General features: G+C 45.9%; 1 protein-coding gene across 1 annotated transcript in view; it reads right to left on the minus strand.

Annotated features, from left to right (window-relative positions):
• The window catches only part of LOC121535982 (protein FAM13A), a 94638-nt gene that overhangs the window by 27408 nt on the left and 43542 nt on the right, over positions 1-23688 (minus strand). The window contains exons 8-9 of the mRNA XM_041843231.2: positions 21805-22019; positions 7847-7891 (exon numbers count right to left, since the gene is read on the minus strand). Of these exons, the coding sequence (XP_041699165.2) occupies positions 7847-7891; positions 21805-22019 (260 nt within the window). The remainder of the gene's footprint in view (positions 1-7846; positions 7892-21804; positions 22020-23688) is intronic.

Below are 23688 nucleotides of genomic sequence, written 5' to 3' on the forward strand. Positions count from 1 at the left end.
CCGGCCTCTTAACCGCAGACCACGTGTAACCATGCCTGCCCAGGACCTCCACATCTGGCTTCTTCACCTGCGGGATCATCTGAGACCAGCCACCCGGACAGCTGATGAAACTGTGGGTTTGCACAACCGAAGTATGTCTGCACAAACTATCAGAAACAGTCTCAAGGAAGCTCATATGCGTGCTCGTCATCCTCACCAGGGTCTTGACCTGACTGCAGTTCGCCGTCTTAACCGACTTCATTGGGCAAATGCTCACCTTCAATGGCCACTGGCACGCTGGAGAAGTGTGCTCTTCCCAGATGAAATCCGGTTTCAACTGTACTGGGCAGATGGCAGACAGCATATGGCATCATGTGGGCAAGCGGTTTGCTGATGTCAACGTTGTGAACAGAGTGCCCCATGGTGGCGGTGGGGTTATGGTATGGACAGGCATAAGCTACGGACAACGAACACAATTGCATTTTATCTATGGCAATTTGAATGCACAGAGATACCATGACGAGATCCTGAGGCCATTGTCGTGCCATTCATCCTCCGCCATCACCTCATGTTTCAGCATGATAATGCACGGCCCCATGTCGCAAGGATCTGTACACAATTCCTGGAAGCTGATAATGTCCCAGTTCTTCCATTGCCTGCATACTCACCAGACATGTCACCCATTGAGCATGTTTGGGATGCTCTGGATCGACGTGTACGGCAGCGTGTTCCAGTTCCCACCAATATCCAGCATCTTCCCACAGCCATTGAAGGTGAATGGGACAACATTCCACAGGCCACAATCATCAGCCTGATCAACTCTATGCGAAGGTGATGTGTCACGCTGCATGAGGCAAATGGTGGTCACACCAGATACTGACTGGATTTCTGATCCACACCCCAACCTTTTTTTAAAGGTATCTGTGACCAACAGATGCATATCTGTATTCCTAGTCATGTGAAATCCATAGATTAGGGCCTAATGAATTTATTTCAATTGACTGATTTCCTTATATGAACTGTAACTCATTAAAATCTTTGAAACTGTTGCGTTTATATTTTTGTTCCGTGTATTTCAAGTAATTCACATACCCCACAGAGAGAGAGCGAGAGAGAGAGAGAGAGAAGTGAAAATCATTAACACCTTGACTGCTGCAATAGCCACATATTCTAAGGTAACACTTGACAATGGATGTCAATGGAAGCCTCTAGATTAGATCAACCTTGCCTGGAGCCACTGGGCAGGCTACTGGTCTCATGCAGTTATGTAACAGTGTGCAGCCAGAAAAATATGTATCGGGAGAAAGGAGGTTGATAACAGAAATAACTTTGGCTGAGGCTCAGTCATATTGATATAATCAAGCTCACTGTTACATATGAAGTTATATTAATAATAGTAATTTCGGGGGCAAGAAGAGATGAAAATGGGATATGTTTAAGAAAAGGGAAGGAATCTTAATTAATATATTCAAGGTCACCATAAGAGGAAGACATCATTTGGATAGCCTAGTTACCTTGGGATACGGTGAATCCTTAGGACTTAGTATTATCAAACATATGGTAATAAGTACATAATAAGCATGTTATGACAGGTCGTTAATATTTAACACTATTCATAATGCAAATGCTTCTTTAGCAAGCTGGACAATAAAGTTATATTCTATTCTGTCTCCCGTAATATGTATTTTGGACAGTGCCATATTTAGCCTGCAACAAGGGCACAAAGCAGCCTGTTCACACACAACCTAAACCTCCCAATGTGAAGTCTCAAGTCTAGTGTAATAACAACCAGGAGACTGGGAATGGCAACACCATGCCAAGTAGCCTCTGTCCGGGCACAGCAGCGGGCAAAAGGGAGGCACGTACCAGTAGGCTACTAATCCATTCCAGGATATGACATCACTGTCTGGAAAGGGATTATATGTACCACTGAGTTTAGCTATTAGAACCTTCCGCACACTCTAGACACGTACATGTAATAAGTCTGGAATGAGGTGAGGTGAGGCTTGGCCTGCGTCTCAAATGGCACCCTATTCCCTATAAAGTGCACTATTTTTCACTAGGACCCATAGGGCTCTGGTAAAAGTAGTGCACTATATAGGGAATAGGGTGCCATTTGGGATGCGGCTTGGTGCGTTGTAACCCAGTGCAATGAATATGCCCTGTGGGTCGTGAACTGTCAAACAGTCTGCCCCAAGCCATGACCTTCCCTTACCGCAAGAGGAGCATACACGGTTCTCTTTACGGTCAACAATATAAGACTGTGACTCAGGATCCAGAACCACCATCTTAAAACAGAGACAGGAGAGAGACATCCAAATCCAGGAACGAGATCATTATGATATCATCACACTTATTTCATGTTAGATAAGTAATGATTACTGATTTAACAGGTTCATTTAAAGTATTTCCATCAGCTGGCAAGCCAACAACAACAAGAAATATAAATAATAGCTATCATTATAACTAGGCCTGGGGTAGGTATCATTATAACTCAAAGCAAACCACAGGGTGGAAATGGTGTCAGATAATCAACATGGTTACAATCATTGGGGACCTATTTGTGCTCCAATACTGTAGCCATGGTGACAGACCAAAGCACCACAACAAATGTCCTACTGGGAATCTACTTCCATGGCAGAGCGCTCCCTCATGTCTTTATGGAGGTGTCCTGGTTAGACGGTGGGGTAGTGAGGCATGGGTCACAGAGAGGCTATAAGGTTGCATCCCAAATTACACCCTATTCCCTTTATAGTGCCCTTGTCAAAAGTAGTGCACTATATAGGGAGTAGGGTGCCATTTGGGACGTTCCCCAACTGTCGGTAATCCAGGTTACTTTTACTCTAGCTAACAAGTGAGTGAGTGAGAATGCTATGCTAACAGTTATATAGGAGTGGGTCAGAGGCGCTAGAGAGCTAACAGTCCCTTAAAGCTGCAATATGTCACTTTTTGGGTGAACCGACCAAAAATGTGTGTTATAGATCTGTCATTCTCATTGACAGGTAGTCTAAGAAGCGGTAGATCTGTTCTATGTGCGCTATTTCTATGCTTCCCATGCTTAAGTTTCATTTTTGCGTGTTTTACTTTCTGTTTTGTACATCAGCTTCAAACAGCTGAAAATACAATGTTTTTGCCTATGGAAAATATATTTCACAGCGGTTTAGATGGTACAATGATTGTACTTGCTTGTTTTGTCCAGTAGTGGAAAAAGTACCCAATTGTGGTACTTGAGTAAAAGTATAGATACCTTATTAGAAAGTTACTCAAGTAAAAGTTAAAGTCAACCATTAAAATACTACTTGAGTAAAAGTCTAGAAGTATTTGGTTCTAAATATACTTAAGTATCAAAAGTAAATGCAATTGCTAAAATCTACTTAAGTATCAAAAGTAAAAGTACAAATCCTTTCAAATTCCTTATATTAAGCAAAGCAGACGGCACCATTTTCTTGTTTTAAAAATGTACATATAGCCAGGGGCACACTCCAACACTCAGACATCATTTACAAATGATGTATTTATGTTTACTGAGTCCGCCAGATCAGAGGCAGTAGGGACGACCACGTGTTCTTTATTTTTATTTTATTTATTTCACCTTTATTTAACCAGGTAAGCCAGTTGAGAACAAGTTCTCATTAACAACTGCGACCTGGCCAAGATAAAGCAAAGCAGTGCGATAAAAACAACAACACAGAGTTACATATGGGGTAAAACAAAACATAAAGTCAAAAATACAACTGAAAATCTATATACAGTGTGTGCAAATGTAGTAAGTTATGGAGGTAAGGCAATAAATAGGCCATAGTGCAAAATAATTACAATTAGTATTAACACTGGAATGATAGATGTGCAAGAGATGACGTGCAAATAGAGATACTGGGGTGCAAATGAGCAAAATAAATAACAATATGGGGATGAGGTAGTTGGGTGGGCTAATTTCAGATGGGCTGTGTACAGGTGCAGTGATCGGAAAGCTGCTCTGACAACTGATGCTTAAAGTTAGTGAGGGAGATAAGTCTCCCCAGCTATAGAGATTTTTGCAGTTCGTTCCAGTCATTGGCAGCAGAGAACTGGAAGGAATGGCGGCCAAAGGAGGTGTTGGCTTTGGGGATGACCAGTGAGATATACCTGCTGTGTTGCTATGGTGACCAATGAGCTAAGATAAGGTGGGGATTTGCCTAGCAGTGATTTATAGATGGCCTGGAGCCAGTGGGTTTGGCGACGAATATGTAGTGAGGACCAGCCAACAAGAGCGTACAGGTCACAGTGGTGGGTAGTATATGGGGCTTTGGTGACAAAACGGATGGCACTGTGATAGACTACATCCAATTTACCTAGGTATTTGTAGTTGTCCACATACTCTAGGTCAGACCCGTCAAGAGTAGTGATTCTAGTCGGGTGGGCGGGTGCCAGCAGCGTTCGATTGAATAGCATGCATTTAGTTTTACTTGTGTTTAAGAGCAGTTGGAGGCTACGGAAGGAGTGTTGTATGGCGTTGAAGCTCGTTTGGAGGTTTGTTAACACAGTGTCCAATGAAGGGCCAGATGTATACAAAATGGTGTCGTCTGCGTAGAGGTGGATCTGAGAATCACCAGCAGCAAGAGCGACATCATTGATATACACAGAGAAAAGAGTCGGCCCAATAATTGAACCCTGTGGCACCCCCATAGAGACTGCCATAGGTCCAGAAAACAGGCCCTCCGATTTGACACATTGAACTCTATCTGAGAAGTAGTTGGTGAACCAGGCGAGGCAGTCATTTGAGAAACCAAGGATATTTAGTCTGCCAATAAGAATGCGGTGGTTGACAGAGTCGAAAGCCTTGGCCAGGTCGATGAAGACGGCTGGACAGTACTGTCTATTATTATAATATCGTTCTCTTGATAAGTACATGAATTGGACCATTTTCCTGTCCTGCTAAGCATTCAAAATGTAATGAGTACTTTTGGGTGTCAGGGAAAATGTATTGAGTAAAAAGTACATGATTTTCTTTAGGAATGTAGTGAAGTAAAAGTAAAAGTTGTCAAAAACATTTGTAAAGTAAAGTACAGATACCCTAAAAAACTACTTAAGTAGTACTTTGAAGTATTTTTACTTAAGTACTTTACACCACTGGTTTTGTCACATAAACTGAAATTAAGCGAACTATTCGAATTTTAGCAACCAGGATTTCTGCATAGTGCACCTTTAAAGGAGTATTTGCAGTGTTATGTTTATAGTCTATGGGTCAGAGAATGAATGTGATGTTCTAGAAGGAATGGTTGACCCATGTTAAGCTAACAGTCCAAGTGGTGGGCTACCAGGCAACAGGCATCTCCATGGAGCCACACATACAAACATTGACAAACACACACACACACACACACACAAACATTGACGCGCAGACACACACACACACAGTCCCCTATAAGTTAAAGTCAAGGGATGTGAACAAAAATGTGTTATTGTAGAAGGCAGTAAACGTAGAGGAAAAACCCCCAGAGTCACTCTACAGGGGGCTTGAAACAGACCAAACATTAAACATCCAATTCAGTGTGTGCGTGCCCAACATACAGGGGTTCAAAATGAAATGAACGTCCGTTCAACTAATCCAGTATTACACCACAGTCACTTATTAGCCAGGATTTGATCAACATAGAAAGGAAACATGGTTGAAAGGTGCGCTCTGTTTCTGACAGGGAAAGGATTAAGCTATCCTGTGGTGCCCAGGTAGCTTAGTGGTTAAGAGCATTGTGCCAGTAACCGAAAGGTCGCTGGTTCTAATCCCCGAGCCGACTAGGTGAAAAATCTTGCTGCTGGTCGATGTGCCCTTGAGCAAGGCACTTAACCCTAATTGCTCTGGATAAGCGCGTCTGCTAAATGACTAAAATGTAAAAATGTATGTGACTGAGTGCAAGTAGACGCTGGAATTACTTAGAAAGCATGACTCACTTAAGAGGCTTGCGTGAGGAAGAGAGAGAAGTACTGTGCAGGCTAGCACATAGGCAGTCTAGCACAGGGTGGGTAGTGGTAAACATCAGTCACTGTGGTAATGTTTCTCTTCTGTAGTGTCAAGGTCTTTGGCCTCAGAAGTGGACTGGGACCAGAAATCGTCCCTGGCCCATGTTTTTACTTGAGGCCCCCATACCGGCCCATTCCTTTCCCCGAGGCCCCCACACTAGGCTTGGGCGATATACCGTATACCGGGGTTTACAGTTTACATAATCAGCCAAACAGGAAGTTAACTGGAAGTGATGTCATAAAAGGTGGGCTGGTGCTATACCACCGCTTATAACTACAAGTTAAGTATAACTGTAAAAAAAAACTAAGATGTGTCAAATTAATTATATCAAGCTCAGGGCTCCAGCTATGCATTTGGTTTGCTATCTAAGTGGCTAGATGTCAAGATCAAGCTTCTTGGTTACAGCAGAGCCATTCAATCCCCTCCTGGACCAAGATCCCTGTTGCCTAAATTGTTTTGTGCGTACACGGTATGGTACAGAAATGGTATGAAAATCTGGATACTGTCCAACCCTACCCCACACCAGCCCATTTGTCCCTTGAGGCCCCCATTATTAGCCAGATAATTATAATATTGCGCAAAAAACCCAAGTCAGACAGGCCCAGTGGGCTAAAAATGGACCAGCCCATGTGCCATTTGCCCGTTGTGCCAGATGGCTAGTACGCCCCTGTTTGGCATCCTTCATCATCATATACTGTACATTATGGCCTCTGAGCCATCACCATCGATGATCGAAATCATTGTGAAAATGTCAGATGTATGCTACTGGTCACGATCTTGAACACAGAAACATAACTAGGTATATGTGAAGGATGAAACCTGTTTAGGGTACATTTCAAAGGAGAAAGGCTGAATGAGGGTCTGTGTCAAAGCTTATGGTCTTACTATAGTACCTGGTGAAGGCGGTAGAGTTGACTTGACTCTAGAGTTTACAGTATCAGCCAAACAGGAAGTTAACAGGAAGTGAGTCGCCTGGAGGGCGACTCATAGATCAGGTGTCAGAGCAGAATGACCCGGTTCAACCGGAAATTCCACTAAGAACCTTGTGCGTCTGATCTCACTGTATGACAGGGTGTCAAACCAGAACAATCCGGTTCCACTAAGATCCTTGTTCGTCTGATCTCACTGTATGACAGGGTGTCAAACCAGAACGATCCGGTTCCACTAAGAACCTTGTTGGTCTGATGTCACTGTATGACAGGGTGTCAAAGCAGTTCATGATGGGTATATGTTTTGGAGAATATTTCCATCAAGTGGAGGTGTGACACAATTGAGTGGATTGTCAAACTATGTTGGGAATCTGGTTCTGCACCATAGATGCAGTGACATGAAATGTTCTGTTATATGATATTTGTGAAGTTATGTACCTATTTCTTTTAGATACTTTGTGAATACAGCAATGGATCACTATCCAGATGTATGAAACAATGTGATGTATGACAATTTATTTAATTTGAGATGTTAAATTGTACAATTTGAGGCGTATAGTGTGCAGGCCCATTGGAGAGGTCAATATCCAGATTGACCAGTATGATAACAATAAATAAAGGTGTCAGTCTCAATCTCAGGTTGACAGAAATCCCTTTCATCTCACTACTATACAAATCATGTTTTGGTTTGACAGTTTTACGGGATGTCCTGTTGGACCAGAGACCACGTGCTCACACTGCCACACCATCATAACAACAACAGCTTGCATTTGCACAGCATGCCCCCTCCCTCCTCTCCTCTTTCTGGTGGGCCTATTGTTTCCTATGTTAATGCCTTGACATGGCATGAAATCCAGTGGATACGCCCTACGACCCCACATCTCCATAATAACATGCTGTCGACCTCGTTTTTCAGGACAAAAACAAGACCAGGACCTACCTCGTGTAGAAAGGAGATATGGGTCTGCTGTCTTCCTCTTGGGAGCTGAAATGCAAAAACAAACAAACAAACAAACAAACAAACAACAAAAACAGTTAGGTTAGCCACTGTCGGGTGAGAGTGATGCAATATTACATATGAACGCATAGTTCTATTTTCTCCCTTACTCTGCGCCTCAGTGTTTCTTTAGGGGACAGAATGTCCTTTTGTCTCTGGAACAATAGCCACCTAATGTTCCAGTCAGTTCAGTACTTTTAGTTAAAGCTTGTCTCTGGGAATTATTAAAGTGACAGTTGAAGGGCCGTGTGTGCCCTCCTCTGGTATAGCTCTGGCGGGGCCTGGGCCAATAGTTACACATGACCGAAATTATGCAACAATAACGGGAACTTCTTAATGTGGAGATTGCTTAACACGTACATATCCTGACAGAGACTTTAACCTGCTGAGGGCCTTACTACCCTAAACATCATGTAGCGTACAGTAGCATGTGTGTGATTAACATAGTGTGTAAAATTGCTGCAAAAAGGCCTAAATATCGCCACAGAAAGGTTTACCACAGCGTTCATAAGGAAGCCAAACCTCAATCGCCAGTGCCATTTTCCCATAACCGTGGGATACAGTACATGGAAGTTGGCAATCGTGCCAATAAACAACAGCTAATACTGTCTAATCATGGGTTGTAAATACTGTTAGACACTTTTGAAATAAACAATAGACTCTCTAATACACACAAGACTGAATTGTTGTTAAATGGGCCATTGAGAAGATATTTGGACTCTGAGTTTTTTGGGTACGTGCAGTAGCTCAAGTGATCTTACGTTAAGGAGGGTGTGAGGGGGTCACTGTCTAGGGCAGGGAGGGGAAAACACACCACTGGTTTAGCAGCCCGGGGTGTAAAGGCCTAACACCGTACTGAGTCCAAACAGAGGATTTAGGTTTCAGTTTGTCAGGAACCGAAATGGGCCGAAGTTCATTCAACTTCAAAAGCTTGCCATATCACATGACCTGGCCTCTATCTTGAAGAATTCTGAATGAGTGTGTATGTAAGAATTGTTTTGCATGTGTGTGTGTCCCCCCCCTCTAATACAACCTACGTACATAGTCTATGAAATCCCTCTTCCGGATCAAGGTACCAAGCACACCTCACAACGGCATTTCACAACGTTTACGTATTGCTGGTGGATGCCAGCTGAGAAATGTTTCCCTATACTTAGACCGTGTTAAACAGTCTGGCAAGCGTATTAAAATAATGTGTGCTGTCACGAATTGTTGCAAACGGAAATCCTGCTTACCCACTACCTTACTTAAGGAATAACAAGTGGCTTTGTTGAGGAGACTTGATCCTCGCAGAGGTGATGGAAAATTACCAAACAACTTGACCAGGCTGGCAACCCTCCACCATTTTGTAGACAAATAAATGATATTTATTTAATTCAACTCAACACATTTTTACCATAGTGCGTTATTGTTTAAATAATGGTTTCTCAATAGCCTATACCTGCTTGAATGAAGGTATAAGGACAATTTGTTTGACACATTTGACACATTGGTCATATTCAAGCTCACAGAATTCATTTCAGGTTCATAGCATTGCATTATCCTATGGAGGTGACTCCTAGCCTGGAATCTAAACTTTGGTTATGAAAATATTCAGTTTGGGTTCCAGTCCAGGTGACTCCATGTCCAATAGGAGGATCTTACTGGAGTATAGGTTCTCCTGATTGGAGGTCAGTGTTCCAGCCCCCCTCCCCCTTCTCCTCTGCGTCCACCAGGCCTCTTCCACACTGCTTTAATAAGGAGGATCAATCATAGCCTGCTTCATGGTCCATTCTTAGAATATTTGGAGAATAGAGCCTGCAGTGTACCGAACCTGAAAGGCTTGGGCGGTTAAGCCTACTTGAGCCCCTCTTGGTATACACTCTCATAACCCAAGTTACAGACGGTACATTCCACCATAGACAAAGGTGTTAGGGGAAGGCTACCATAAAGCCACCACGCTTCAGAGATTATGAAATTTTTGCCAAAGGGTCAATGGGGAACATGCAGGAACTGTGGAGAGAAAAGTAGCCAATTGTGAATGAGCAATATGGTTGGTCCACACACAGTGGAGTAGGCAGCTTTCCTTCTCAACCAGTAAAACAGTTTTCGATAAGCAATGCATTTCTAGCATAATTCTGGCGTAATAAAAGGGAAGAGCTGGCGAGAGCACATGTCACTAGAACCGATGTGGATGTGGTGGAGGAGTCAGGCGCAGGACACAGAGGTGAAGTCCAACAGACTTTAATAGTCTAATGTTTACGAGAAACAAAAAAAAACCCGACCTCAAAATACACCAAGAGGCGAGGGAAAATTACGCACACGCGTAAACACTAAACACAAAACAAACAGGGTGCAAACACGTAGCTCCGACACAGTGGCAGTCATAACAACACACAATCATTCTAGTGCAAAACAAGGAACTTATAAGACACGTAATCAACACACAAATGGACACAGGTGTAACAGACAGACAAAAGCAATCAAATGACGAAACATGGCGGTGGCAGCTAGTACTCCGGGGACGGCGAACGCCGAAGCCTGCCCGAACTAGGAGGAGGAGCAGTCTCGGCCGAAACCGTGACAGTACCCCCCTTGACGCGCGGCTCCAGCCGTGCGCCGACCCCGGCCTCGGGGACGGCCAGGAGGACGCGGACCCGGGCGCGTGGGATGCCCACGGTGAAACTCAGTCAGGAGGGATGGATCGAGTATGTCCCTCCTGGGCACCCAGCACCGTTCCTCCGGACCGTACCCCTCCCACTCCACGAGATACTGGAGACCACTCATCCGGCGCCTCGAGTCCAAGATGGTCCGGACCCTGTACGCCGGGGCCCCCTCGATGTCCAAAGGGGGGCGGAGGGGTCTCTCCTATCTCATCTTCTTGGAGTGGGCCAGCTACCACCGGCCTGAGAAGAGACACATGGAACGAGGGGTTAATATTTTTATACTCTATAGGCAGTTGTAACCTGTAACACACCTCGTTCAATCTTCTCAGGACTTTGAAGGGCCCCCACAAACCGCCGACCCAGCTTCCGGCAGGGCAGGCGGAGGGGCAGGTTTCGAGTCGAGAGCCAGACTCGATCTCCCGGTGCGTACACCGGTCCCTCACTGCGGTGGCGATCGGCGCTCGCCTTTTGTTGACGGATGGCACGCTGCAGATGGACATGGGCAGCGTCCCACGTCTCCTCCGAGCGCCGAATCCACTCGTCCACCGCAGGGGCCTCGATCTGGCTCTCGTGCCATGGTGCCAGGACCGGCTGATAACCTAAAACACACTGGAAAGGTGTTAAATTGGTGGAGGAGTGGCGGAGAGAGTTCTGGGCCATCTCTGCCCATGGGATGAACCTAGCCCACTCCTCCGGCCGGTCCCGGCAATAGGACCTCAAAAACCTACCCACATCCTGGTTGACACGTTCCACCTGCCCATTGCTCTCTGGGTGATACCCCGAGGTAAGGCTTACCGAGACCCCCAACCGTTCCATGAACGCCCCCCAAACTCTGGAGGTGAACTGGGGACCTCGGTCAGACACTATATCCTCGGGGACCCCATAGTGCCGGAACACATGGGTAAATAGGGCCTCAGCGGTTTGTAGGGCAGTAGGGAGACCCGGCATGGGAAGGAGACGACAGGCCTTGGAAAACCGATCCACAACGACCAAAATGGTGGTATTCCCCTGGGAGAGGGGTAGGTCGGTTACGAAATCCACCGATAGGTGGGACCATGGTCGTTGTGGAACGGGCAGGGGATGTAGCTTACCCCTGGGCAAATGTCTAGGCGCCTTACACTGGGCACGCACCGAGCAGGAGGAGACATAAACCCTCACATCCCTAGCTAACGTTGGCCACCAGTATTTCATGCTAAGACAGTGCACGGTCCGGCCAATACCTGGATGTCCAGAGGAGGGTGATGTATGAGCCCAATAAATAAGTTGATCACGAATCTCGAGCGGAACGTACGTCCGCCCCACAGGACACTCGGGGGAGTAGGGTCGGTACGCAGTGCCCGCTCGATTTCCGCATCGACCTCCCATACCACCGGAGCCACCAAACAAGACTCCGGCAATATGGAAGTAGGCTCGTTGGACCTCTCCTCTGTGTCATACCGCCGGGACAGGGCGTCTGCCTTACCATTCTGGGACCCAGGGATGTATGTGATCTTAAAAACAAACCGGGTTAGGAACATGTTCCACCTAGCCTGACGAGGGTTCAATCTCCTAGCTGCCCGGATGTACTCCAGGTTACGGTGATCAGTCAGAATGAGGAAAGGGTGTTGAGCCCCCTCAAGCCAATGCCTCCACACCTTTAGGGCCTGGACTACGGCTAACAGCTCCCTGTCCCCAACATCATAGTTGCGCTCCGCCGAGCTGAGCTTCTTGGAGTAGAACGCACAGGGGCGGAGTTTAGGTGGCGTGCCGGACCGTTGTGACAGAACTGCCCCAATACCGGTCTCGGACGCGTCTACCTCTACTTGGAATGGTAAAGAGGGATCCGGATGCGCCAGCACAGGAGCCGAGGTGAACAGGTTCTTTAGTTTGACAAATGCCCTGTCCGCCTCAGCCGACCACTGCAAACGAACCGGACCCCCTTTAGCAGGGACGTAATGGGAGCTGCAACCTGTCCAAAACCCCGAATAAACCTCCGGTAGTAATTAGCAAAACCCAAGAACTGCTGCACCTCTTTTACAGTGGTTGGAGTTTGCCAATTACGCACGGCCGATACCCGGTCTACCTCTATCTCCACACCAGACGCGGACAACCGATAACCCAAAAAGGAGACGGACTCCTGGAAGAACAGGCATTTCTCTGCCTTGACATACAAGTCATGCTCCAACAGTCTTCTCAACACTCGGCGCACCTGGGCTACATGCTCGGCTCGTGTAGAAGAATACACTAGGATGTCGTCGATGTAAACTACTACACCCTGCCCATGCATGTCCCGGAAAATCTCGTCAACAAAGGATTGGAAGACTGAAGGAGCATTCATTAACCCGTATGGCATGACGAGATACTCGTAATGACCCGAGGTGGTGCTAAATGCTGTTTTCCATTCATCCCCCTCCCTAATGCGCACCAGATTGTACGCGCTCCTGAGATCCAGCTTTGTGAAGAACCGCGCTCCGCGTAATGATTCCGTCATCGTCGCAATCAGTGGAAGTGGGTAACTGTATTTAACTGTGATCTGATTGAGACTACGGTAATCAATACACGGGCGCAATCCCCCGTCCTTCTTCTTCACAAAGAAGAAACTTGAGGAGACCGGGGAAGTGGAGGACCGTATGTATCCCTGTGCCAAGGACTCGGCTATGTAAGTCTCCATAGCCGCTGTTTCCTCTTGAGACAGGGGATACACACGACTCCGTGGAAGAGCCGCTCCTGTCTGGAGATTTATCGCACAGTCCCCTTGTCTATGAGGAGGTAGCCGTGTTGCCCTCGATTTGCTAAACACGAGTGCTAAATCCTCATACTCAGGGGGAATGCGCAGTGCGGGCACTTGGTTCGGACTCTCTACCGAGGTCGCCCCTACGGAAACACCTAGACATCTCCCTACACACTGGGCAGACCACTCCATAAGAGCCCTCTGTTGCCACGCTATGGTAGGATCATGGGTGCTTAACCAGGGAAGGCCCAACACCACGGGGTACGCAGGAGAGTCAATCAGATAAAACTGAATGATCTCCTCATGACCCCCCTGCGTCGTCATCGTCAGTGGTGCTGTGACCTCCCTGATCAGGCCCGACCCCAACGGCCGGCTGTCTAATGCGTGGACAGGAAATGGAGCTTCTACCGGCCGAAGGGGAATTCCTAACCTACAACAAAATGCCCGATCAATAAAGTTCCCAGCTGCGCCTGAATCTACTAGCGCCTTATGCTGGGAATGAGGTGCCACCTGTGGAAATCTCACAGGAATACTCATGTGACCAACAGAAAGCTCTGGGTAAGTGGGGCGCCTACTCACCTGAAATGACTCCCCAGTGCGTGGCCTGTTGTCACCTCTCCCAGGAGACCCTCCCCAGCACCTGGCCGCGGTGTGTCCTCCACGACCACAGGTGGTGCAGGGGATGGCCCCCCTCGGGTTCCCTCTCCTCCTCTCTCTAGCGCCAGCACCCCCGAGCTCCATGGGAATCGGCTCGGAGGTGCTGGAGGGTGGAATGGACGACCCCCACTCGGGACGTCCGCGGGTAGCCAGCAGGGTGTCTAGACGGATGGAAATGTCCACCAACTGGTTGGTGTCCCTGCAGGCCAGCTCACGACGAACGTCCTCTCGTAGGCTACACCGGTAGTGGTCGATGAGGGCCCTCTCATTCCACCCCGCATCCGCCGCTAGTGTCCGGAACACCAGTGCAAACTCCTGTGCGCTCCTCTTCCCCTGTCGGAGGTGGAATAGACGCTCTCCCGCCACTTTCCCCTCAGGTGGATGATCGAAGACAGCCCTGAAGCGGCGGGAGAACTCCGCGTAGGTGATGGTTGCGGCGTCTATTCCCCTCCATTCGGCGTTGGCCCACTCCAACGCCTTGCCGGATAGACAGGAGATGAGGGCGGAGACGCTCTCGTATCCCGAGGGCGCCGGGTGTATGGTGGCAAGGTAAAGTTCCACCTGCAGGAGGAATCCCTGACACCCGGCTGCAGAACCGTCATATGCCCTCGGGAGCGAGAGCCGAATGCCACTGGGTTCCGGTGCTAGAGAGAGGAGGACTGGCCGTTGGTGATGGGATGTTGTAAGAGTGCGTGGGCACCTCTCGATTCACCAATCGGCGCAGAGTGTTGGACACCTCGTCCATGGCGGCCCCGAGTTGCCGGATCATGGTGTCCTGGTAGTTGATCCGGTCTTCCAGGGATTCGGGTGCTGCCGCTGTTCCTGCTGACTCCATGTTGGTGTGTTGTTCTGTCACTAGAACCGATGTGGATGTGGTGGAGGAGTCAGGCGCAGGACACAGAGGTGAAGTCCAACAGACTTTAATAGTCTAATGTTTACGAGAAACAAAAAAAAACCCGACCTCAAAATACACCAAGAGGCGAGGGAAAATTACGCACACGCGTAAACACTAAACACAAAACAAACAGGGTGCAAACACGTAGCTCCGACACAGTGGCAGTCATAACAACACACAATCATTCTAGTGCAAAACAAGGAACTTATAAGACACGTAATCAACACACAAATGGACACAGGTGTAACAGACAGACAAAAGCAATCAAATGACGAAACATAGAGCGGTGGCAGCTAGTACTCCGGGGACGGCGAACGCCGAAGCCTGCCCGAACTAGGAGGAGGAGCAGTCTCGGCCGAAACCGTGACAGCACAGTGATATACTCATATGATCATCCAGATCCAATATGTTTAGAGCTTCCAATGGCCTTGACCTGTAGTTGTACTGTGGTTGACCAGTGTCAGCTCTTTACGTTGACATTATGGCCATAAACCAACAGGTCAATGGGGTTAAACCACCATGGCAGCGTGAACATGGCGACTTCCTCCTACACTGAACTAAAATATAAATACAACATGCAACAATTTGAAAGATTTTACTGAGTCACAGTTGATATAAGGAAATCAGTCAATTGAAATAAATTAACTAGGCCCTAATCTATGGATTTCACATGAAAGGAATACAGATATGCATCTGTTGGTCAGAGATACCTTAAAAAAAAAGGTAAGTGCTTGGATCAGAAAACCAGTCAGTATCTGGTGTGACCACCATTTGCCTCATGAAGCGCAACACATTTCCTTCGCATAGAGTTGATCAGGCTGTTGATTGTGGCCTGTGGAATGTTGTCCCACTCCTCTTCAACGGCTGTGCGAAGTTGCTGGATATTGGTGGGACATTTTCAGCTTTCAGGAATTGTGTACAGATCATTGCGATATGGTGCCGTGCATTATCATGCTGAAACATGAATGGCATGACAATGGGCCTCAGGATCTCGTCACAGTATCTCTGTGCATTCAAATTCCCATCTATAAAATGCAATTGTGTTTTTTGTCCGTAGCTTATGTCTGCCCAATCCATTACCCCGCCACCATGAGGCACTCTGTTCACAACGTTGACATCAGCAAACCGCTCAGCCACATGACGCCATACACACTGTCTGCCATCTGCCTGGTACAGTTGAAACCGGGACTAATCTGTGAAGAGAACACTTCTCCAGCGTGCCAATGACCATCGAAAGTGAGCATTTGCCCACTGAAGTCGGTTATGAGCCGAACTGCAGTCAGGTCAAGAACCTGGTGAGGACGACGAGCACGCAGATGAGCTTCCCTGAGATGGTTTCTGACAGTTTGTGCAGAAATTCTTCGGTTGCGCAAACCCACAGTTTGATCAGCTGTCCGGGTGGCTGGTCTCAGACCATCCCACAGGTGAAGAAGCCGGACGTGAAGGTCCTGGCTGGCGTGGTCACACGTGGTCTGCGGTTGTGAGTCCGTTTGGACGTACTGCCAAATTCTCTAAAACAACGTTGGAGGCGGCTTATGGTAGAGAAATGAACATTCAATTCTCTGGCAACAGCTCTGGTGGACATTTCTGCAGTCAACATGCAAATTGTTGATATGCCACACCTGTCAGGTGGATTATCTTGGCAAAGGAGAAATGCTCACTAACAGGGATGTAAACAAATTTGTGCACAAAATCTGAGAGAAATAAGCTTTTTGTGCATATGACAAATTTCTGGGATCTTTCATTTCAGCTCATGAAACATTGGACCAACACTTTCCATGTTGCGTTTATATTTTTGTTCAGTGTACATATCCATTAGTCAACACCAAAACACCAGCTGATAGGCCACTTATAATGGCAGAAAATGTCTGTCACATCTACAGATGGGCCTTTTGAGATCGAAGGGTCAATGACAGACTTGGTAGTCAAACATGTCAGAAACCATGGCAACTAACGTCTTCTTGACTAGTGCCATTGCAGTATCATCTCTTCCTATCCGTTCAAGCCAATTTTCCGAACCCCCCCTCCTCACCTATTGTCCAGTTCAGGAGCCAATAACATTCAAGCCAAGTCTCTGACCCTCCTCTCCTATTGGCCGCTCAGGAGTCAATGACACCTGTTTGCCAAGTTGGATCAAAATTGATATCCTCTCTCTCTCTTTCTGCAGATGGGAATCATTTTAGACATATCCTATAGGTTAGAGTTGGTGATGACTGGTCTGGGCCAGCTACTAGGGTTTTCCCACCTTAAATCCAAGCAGACGTGTTGGATCCGACTGATGGTTGGCCAACAATAACCTCCCCAGAGTGTCTGACACTCATACCACACCGTTACGTTCCTCACCCAACACACACACACACCCACACACATCCCAACCCGCTTTCAATGGGTTTCTTTCTAAGAAAGACAACGGGTTATGTCACAAAAGTAAGTGAACCATGGCAACTACATACAACAACCATTATGTGCATGTAGCCTGTATCTAGAAGAGACCCTATGAGTGCCTATGTGATGTGGAAGGTAGCCTAGCGGTTAAGAGCATTCGGCCAGTAACCGAAAGGCAGCTGGTTCGAATCCCAGAGCCAACTAGTGGGAAGAAATCTGTCTATGTGCTCTTGAGCAAGGCACTTAACCATAATTGCTCCTGTAAGTCGCTCTGGATAAATGCGTCCGCTAAATGACTCCAATGTATCATGTAAATATATGCGACTGGAGTAGCTAATAGGTTCATATGCCTTTACTATGCTGGCTTGTGCTTCTGATTTGAGATATGAGCATGAATTGATAGGAGTCTTTGTAATGATGAAGCATCCATAGACAGGATCAATGTCTAAACCGTGCACAGACAGTGGGCAAACATTTCTTCACACTCACAGTCTCCTAGTGTTACAACGAGTTGATCTGATGATGCAATTCCTCTATATAATATCCTAGGAAACCCACTGTAGTCTACTCTCAATGAGACTTGATGATCTGGGGCCAGTTTGTAGAAATGCAGGCAGGTTCAATGTTAAACATGCACATGTGGAGTTCGCATAGCAGTGCCACCGGCAAACTGGTATTTTCCAGTCCGGTGAGAGGCAGACATGGAAAATGGAGCCCTTATTCATGGCTCAAAACCGGCTTATATGCCGGTCATCTAAGTTGACATGTGGAAAACGTAGCACAGAGAAATGCAGATTAATCATCTGAATCAAATGATGGAAAATGTATAATTGTAGTTATTTTATATGGGGATATCTGATAAAGACTAGCATAGAAAGATGAAAAACAGAAGTAGAGCGACGACAAAGGAGTAGAGGAGGGGCCAGTAGGGGATATCCCAGCCCAGGGGTTACCATTTGACCCCAGAGAAATCTGACCTCTGACCCCAGAAGGTGGGAGAAACCCAGGAAACCAGTGACAGCCGATTCTAGTGGAAAACATGTCACTCTGAACCAGACCATCAATTTTTCTGTTTATTTATGTATGAAAAATTTATGAAATAAATGAACAACAGTTTAGGTTACTGATGCCATCACAGTTGACACTGTTTTGAACCCTGCATACACACATATTTAGCCTTGGCTTGAACTATACTTATGGCCAATGAAATTATCCCATCATAAATTCACACTTTGAATTGTCTTCCATTCTCTTCCATTGGCCTAGTTCTCACAGTTCAAGATTTAACCAAATGCAGTTCAACACCACTAGTATTCTACCCATCTCTCAGTTGTAATCCAGTTTGATCCAGTTTGTTCCTGCTTAGTGCTGGATGCTGTACTGACACAGGTTCTAGTCTGACACATACCTATGGAAAGTAAGAGCAAGCTGACAAGTAAGCATAAGAGTAGAGGGAGGCACGAAACCTCCAGACCTTACTAATGGAAAGTTGATTGAATATTTGCTGTGTGTAAAGTTACAAACCTCTCTATATTGGCTTTCATATATCTCAGAGGCTACAGAAGGGCAAGTTAAAATCAGTCACAGCAATGCAGTCATTGACGGGTGACTGACTATGAAAACTAGGCTACTTCAACAGCTTAATTGCACATGTATTTATATACAAATCAGGTTGAAATATAACTAATAATAAAGCCCCCAACCAGTTCCAGTTTGTGTACATAGTTTATGCCCCATGTTTGCCATCCTATACTCCATTGAAAACATGAGGCAACTAGTAAGTAGGCTTTGGGTTCCCAGGCAGTGAAGTATGCGTTTCCAAATAGGTCTGGCAATCCGTCGCTAGCTATACCCGTCTGCTGAACATTAGCTAAAGGTCCATCACATCATGTGGCAGCCGCAATAGCAACACTGTACCAGTCAGCTATTAGCCTAGCCACTAGCCTATTAGCATCCCAACAAGAGACAGGGTTGGTGATGCAGGCTACGAGGGTCCCCCTGTCACCTGATCCCCAAATCGGCCACCCGATACCCCCGATGAGGGGATTTTGAAGGTGTCAGAATGATCCTCTGATAGATTTACTGTCCCTGTGAAGTGCATGGCGAGGAAAGCTGTTGCCACTCAATGGGAAAGCACCTGTTGCTATTGCTAGGGGTAATTAGGTAATGATATTTATTTATTTGACATTTTGCTGGATGAAATCTCTTGAGATGTCCAAATGAAAATGAACTAAAAACAAACAATACTTAGTAACAATAATAATATGGCAATTACTGTCTAATAACAATAAAGTAATAATAACTATGAAATAATAATAATAATAATAGTAATAATAATAATAATAGTAATAATAATAAACATATAAAGCCCTCTAGAAAGTCCCCTTTTACAACCTAAACAGGAATGGTGTTGATTTGTCATAGATTATCTGTCAAACATTTTAAGGAGTATTGGGGGTATGGCCAGGCACTCATAATGCCTGTTATTAAAGACAGTATCAGGCTTTATTTTAAGTTGTTTTTAGACCCTGTTATCTTATCTATTTAAAGGCAGTAAAATATTAAAACTGTGTGCATGCACACGTGTGTTTGTATCCAGTACATGCACCAACTAGAGAGCTGTACAACACAAGCTGTAACATAATACAGCCTCGTATCTCTGTTCAGTTTACCATCCGTTGGCTTGTTCATACTATTTTGTTTGCTTAGCAAACTTGTTCTATTTGCTCCTGCGAGACAAGCTCTGCTTACATTTTCCTCGTTGATACTTAGTCTTGAATATCTAGTGAGAACATTTATTTTGCTTACAAGCCCTGTATCAGAGGTCCTCTTCCAAGTAACACCACACAACACGAGGCCTGTATTCAGCAGTTACTAGTTTCCACTGAGACATTTATTAATTGTGAATAAACATGTAATTTGGTATTTGGTATTTTATTAGGATCCCCATTATTAGCAATTCCTAGTAAAACAAACTTGATTTTATGCATGCCCAATATGACCAGACTAATATTTTGTAGTTTCCATGAACAACTACCTGCAGAAAGCTTATTGTTTGATTGATTGATTGATTGACTAAGCCCTCCATGGACAAAAGCTCCATCTGAAATCTTACATCATAGTGACTGCATGCCATGCACTGAGGACAACGCTATCTTGTTTACCAGCAACTGAACACCGGGTGTGCTAGCTAGCGCTAGGCTAATGCTGACATCAACCCTAAGGAGGCCTCAACAACCAACCAACACAGTTGTACACGTTATTTTGCAGACATGCTATTCCCAGACTGGGGACACTTGATCCGCACAGGGTCCAGTTTCAGCTAACTTATAATAAATATGTTTAGATGCCATATGGATGCCACAGGGGCCTTCGCGACCAGGGCCGGCTCCCGGCTTTTTAGATCCCAAATGGCATCTGGCTGTTCTGAGTTCCGCACAATCACCCTACAATGATGGGAATGTCTCACCAATGCAAACAGTGGTCATATGATATTTACAACTAGTCTCTCATACTGTATTATAACACAGGGTTACTAGTATGTATCTCTTAACTCATCTCATCTCATACTGTACTATTACATATTGATAATAATAATAATAATCTCATCGCTGCAAATCCCCAACGGGCTCGGGGAGGCGAAGGTCGAGTCATGCATCCTTCGAAACATGACCCGCCTAACCGCGCTTCTTAACACCCGCCCACTTAACCCGGAAGCCAATGTGTCGGAGGAAACACTGTTCAACTGACGACAAGGTCAGCCTGCAGGCGCCCGGCCCGCCACAAGGAGTCGCTAGAGCGCGATGAGCCAAGTAAAGCCCCCGGCCAAACCCTCCCCTAACCCGGATGACGCTGGGCCAATTGTGCGCCGCCCTATGGGACTCCCGATCACGGTCGGTTGTGATACAGCCCGGGATCGAACCCTGGTCTGTAGTGACGCCTCTAGCACTGCGATGCAGTGCCTTAGACCGCTGCGCCACTCCAACATTTGATGTAATAGTGTATTTATGTATTGTAATAACATATAACTCAATGTTTACTAGAATGATTGTGCTTGGTTATCATATAACCTATGACCCCCACAAATGATAATCATAAAAGTTTGTTTTTAAGATCATTGCAGATAGATTGAATCATAAAAGCAGTGCTATACTTCAGAAGTCTTGGCTGACAACCAGGACCTGCAAGATGTATTTCTTCTTCGCTATGAGGCAAGCTTTAATTATTCAGGAAAGAGGTGCTACCAAAAATACCATATGCACTGGAACACAGATGGGAAAGTAATTAGATTTTTTTATATATATATTTTTTAAAGCGTTTAGTTGCTTAAAGTTTTACATACACATTTATCTGCACTTTTTCTGCATTCGTAGCATTTTATTATGCATTTAATAAAAATAATCAACTACCTAATATAACCTCTTCCATTGACAATGTGCCTCATCCCACTCTCTTAATAAGGTTTCACATTAGTGGAATCTCAGACATCCTATTGTGCTCCTGAATGAATACAAACATCATGAACTACTAACCTGTTAAAGACTACCTATTTGTAACTCTCCCCCAAACAGCCCCAAAATAACAGTCTGTTATTACACTACACACTGACCTGTTCAGGGTTTCCATGGTCTTGACCTCGCTGACGTCCTGTGGGGCCCCCGGTGGGGTCTGCTCCATCCTCTCAGGGCTGGGGCTCCTCACCTCCGGGGCCAGGGGAACAGGTAGGACCAGGGGCAGGGGCCTCACATGGGGCAGCCCAGGAGAGAGACTGGGAAGGGGCACGGCTCGGAGCACCGTCGCTGTCTCGCGCTTTACTTTCCTCACCTGTGGAAAGCGAGAAGGAGAATGAAGGACTGGTGAGGCGGGTGGACGCCCTGTAACACTAGAGCCCTGTGTGTAGAGCCAGAGATAGAAATGATCCCTTCCTCAGCACACTGTCACAGAGGCAATCAGATCAGCCGTGTTGACCTTTAGTCAGGCTACTACAGTATAAAACATCCATTGGAGGATAGGCTATGGGCAGTAGAGACATGGAGGTTGGCTTATAAAAGAACAACAAATGAAGGGGGAAGGTTAAGGTTAGCCTTAAACTGTGTCGTATTCATTTGGGCACTCCGTAGCGAAACATTTCAAAATGGCGTTCAATGCAAAACGCGAGCTTATTGGAAAAGTTCAGAGAGTACGTTCCCATTTCGGCCTGTTTGCGTCCGTTTCATGCCTAGTGAATACGACCCTGTGGAAATGAAAAGGGTTCAACTCCTCTTGCTCTTACCGTGCTGACTCCTAGGGGATATAGCTGGCGGTAGCCTGTCGTGTCTACGGTGTACCTAAAGAACCTCATCCGTACCACTGCTATGTCACACCGACCTTTCTTCATATCGACGGTGTGTTCACTAGTAGGCTATACTGAGTTTCAGTTCTACAGGGGTACACTAGCTACATCTAACGCATATAACTGAGAGGTGTGTATTTGGGGGTAAGAGAAAAGTGTGAATGAGAAACGTGAAGTTTATCAAATGTTAGCAGTCCACTGTTTCGTAGCCTAATGGGTCTGAAGCCTACAGCTCAACTATTGATCAAAGGCACACTAACCAATCACGACAGGGTTTGGCTCTGGACAAAAGCCAATGCTAAACCATTTAATGATGAGGAACGGAAGTACTTTTTCAGTGAGCCACGTTTATCAATGGAATATCCAGTCAGGGCTGGAATCGTTGGTTTTCTCTGCTACTAGGAGAACCATGGAAAAGGTCTAGTAGTTCATGTTTTTCCGTTACAGAACAGTTTGAAAAGCTTCTAAGCCTAAGGGACTAGATTTTGCGCTTCAACGACAGATGTCGGGAGTTAAGTGATGTATTTGGCTTAATGTGGGGGGCGGTGCATCCAGGACACCAGAGGTTGGCGGGGGGGGTGATGACCTCTCCACTGCTAGAAACCACGACTTCCAATCTCTTAAAGCACCTGCAAAGGCAACACGCCAACACAAAACTCGTAGCGAAAGACACCCTGAGACCTGACCACTGCTGCTGAAGATGACTGCAGGTCTACCTCATCCAAACCAACAAGGCATGATTTTTGTGTAGACTTGTGTAGGTGTATAGGCCAACGTAACATTGACATGGTTTACATTGCGTGAGGACGCGCAACGTTTTGGGGTGTAACGCAAAAGCAATATAACGAGTAGTGTAACTAATGACTTTTTCCAGGGAGTAATAAGTAATTTGTTATTGTTGAAAGAAGTAACGAGTAATAGCGAATATATTACTTATTTCTTTTGTAACGACTCCAACACTGGTGATGACAGGAAGTGGCCGAACAGGAGAACTATGGGTAACTAAACACCATTCTGTCACCAAGAAGGACGAACTGGCAGTACGACAATGTGTTAATGACAGACAACATGAAGGAAATAGTTTTTAGACTAAACAGTTTCTTATTGTCCAATTGACCAAAGAGGAGGTGACCTCATTTGAAAATAATGCCTTAACAATTA

The sequence above is a fragment of the Coregonus clupeaformis genome, unplaced genomic scaffold (assembly GCF_020615455.1).
Source record: "Coregonus clupeaformis isolate EN_2021a unplaced genomic scaffold, ASM2061545v1 scaf1241, whole genome shotgun sequence".
In the NCBI taxonomy this organism is placed as follows: Eukaryota; Metazoa; Chordata; class Actinopteri; order Salmoniformes; family Salmonidae; genus Coregonus; species Coregonus clupeaformis.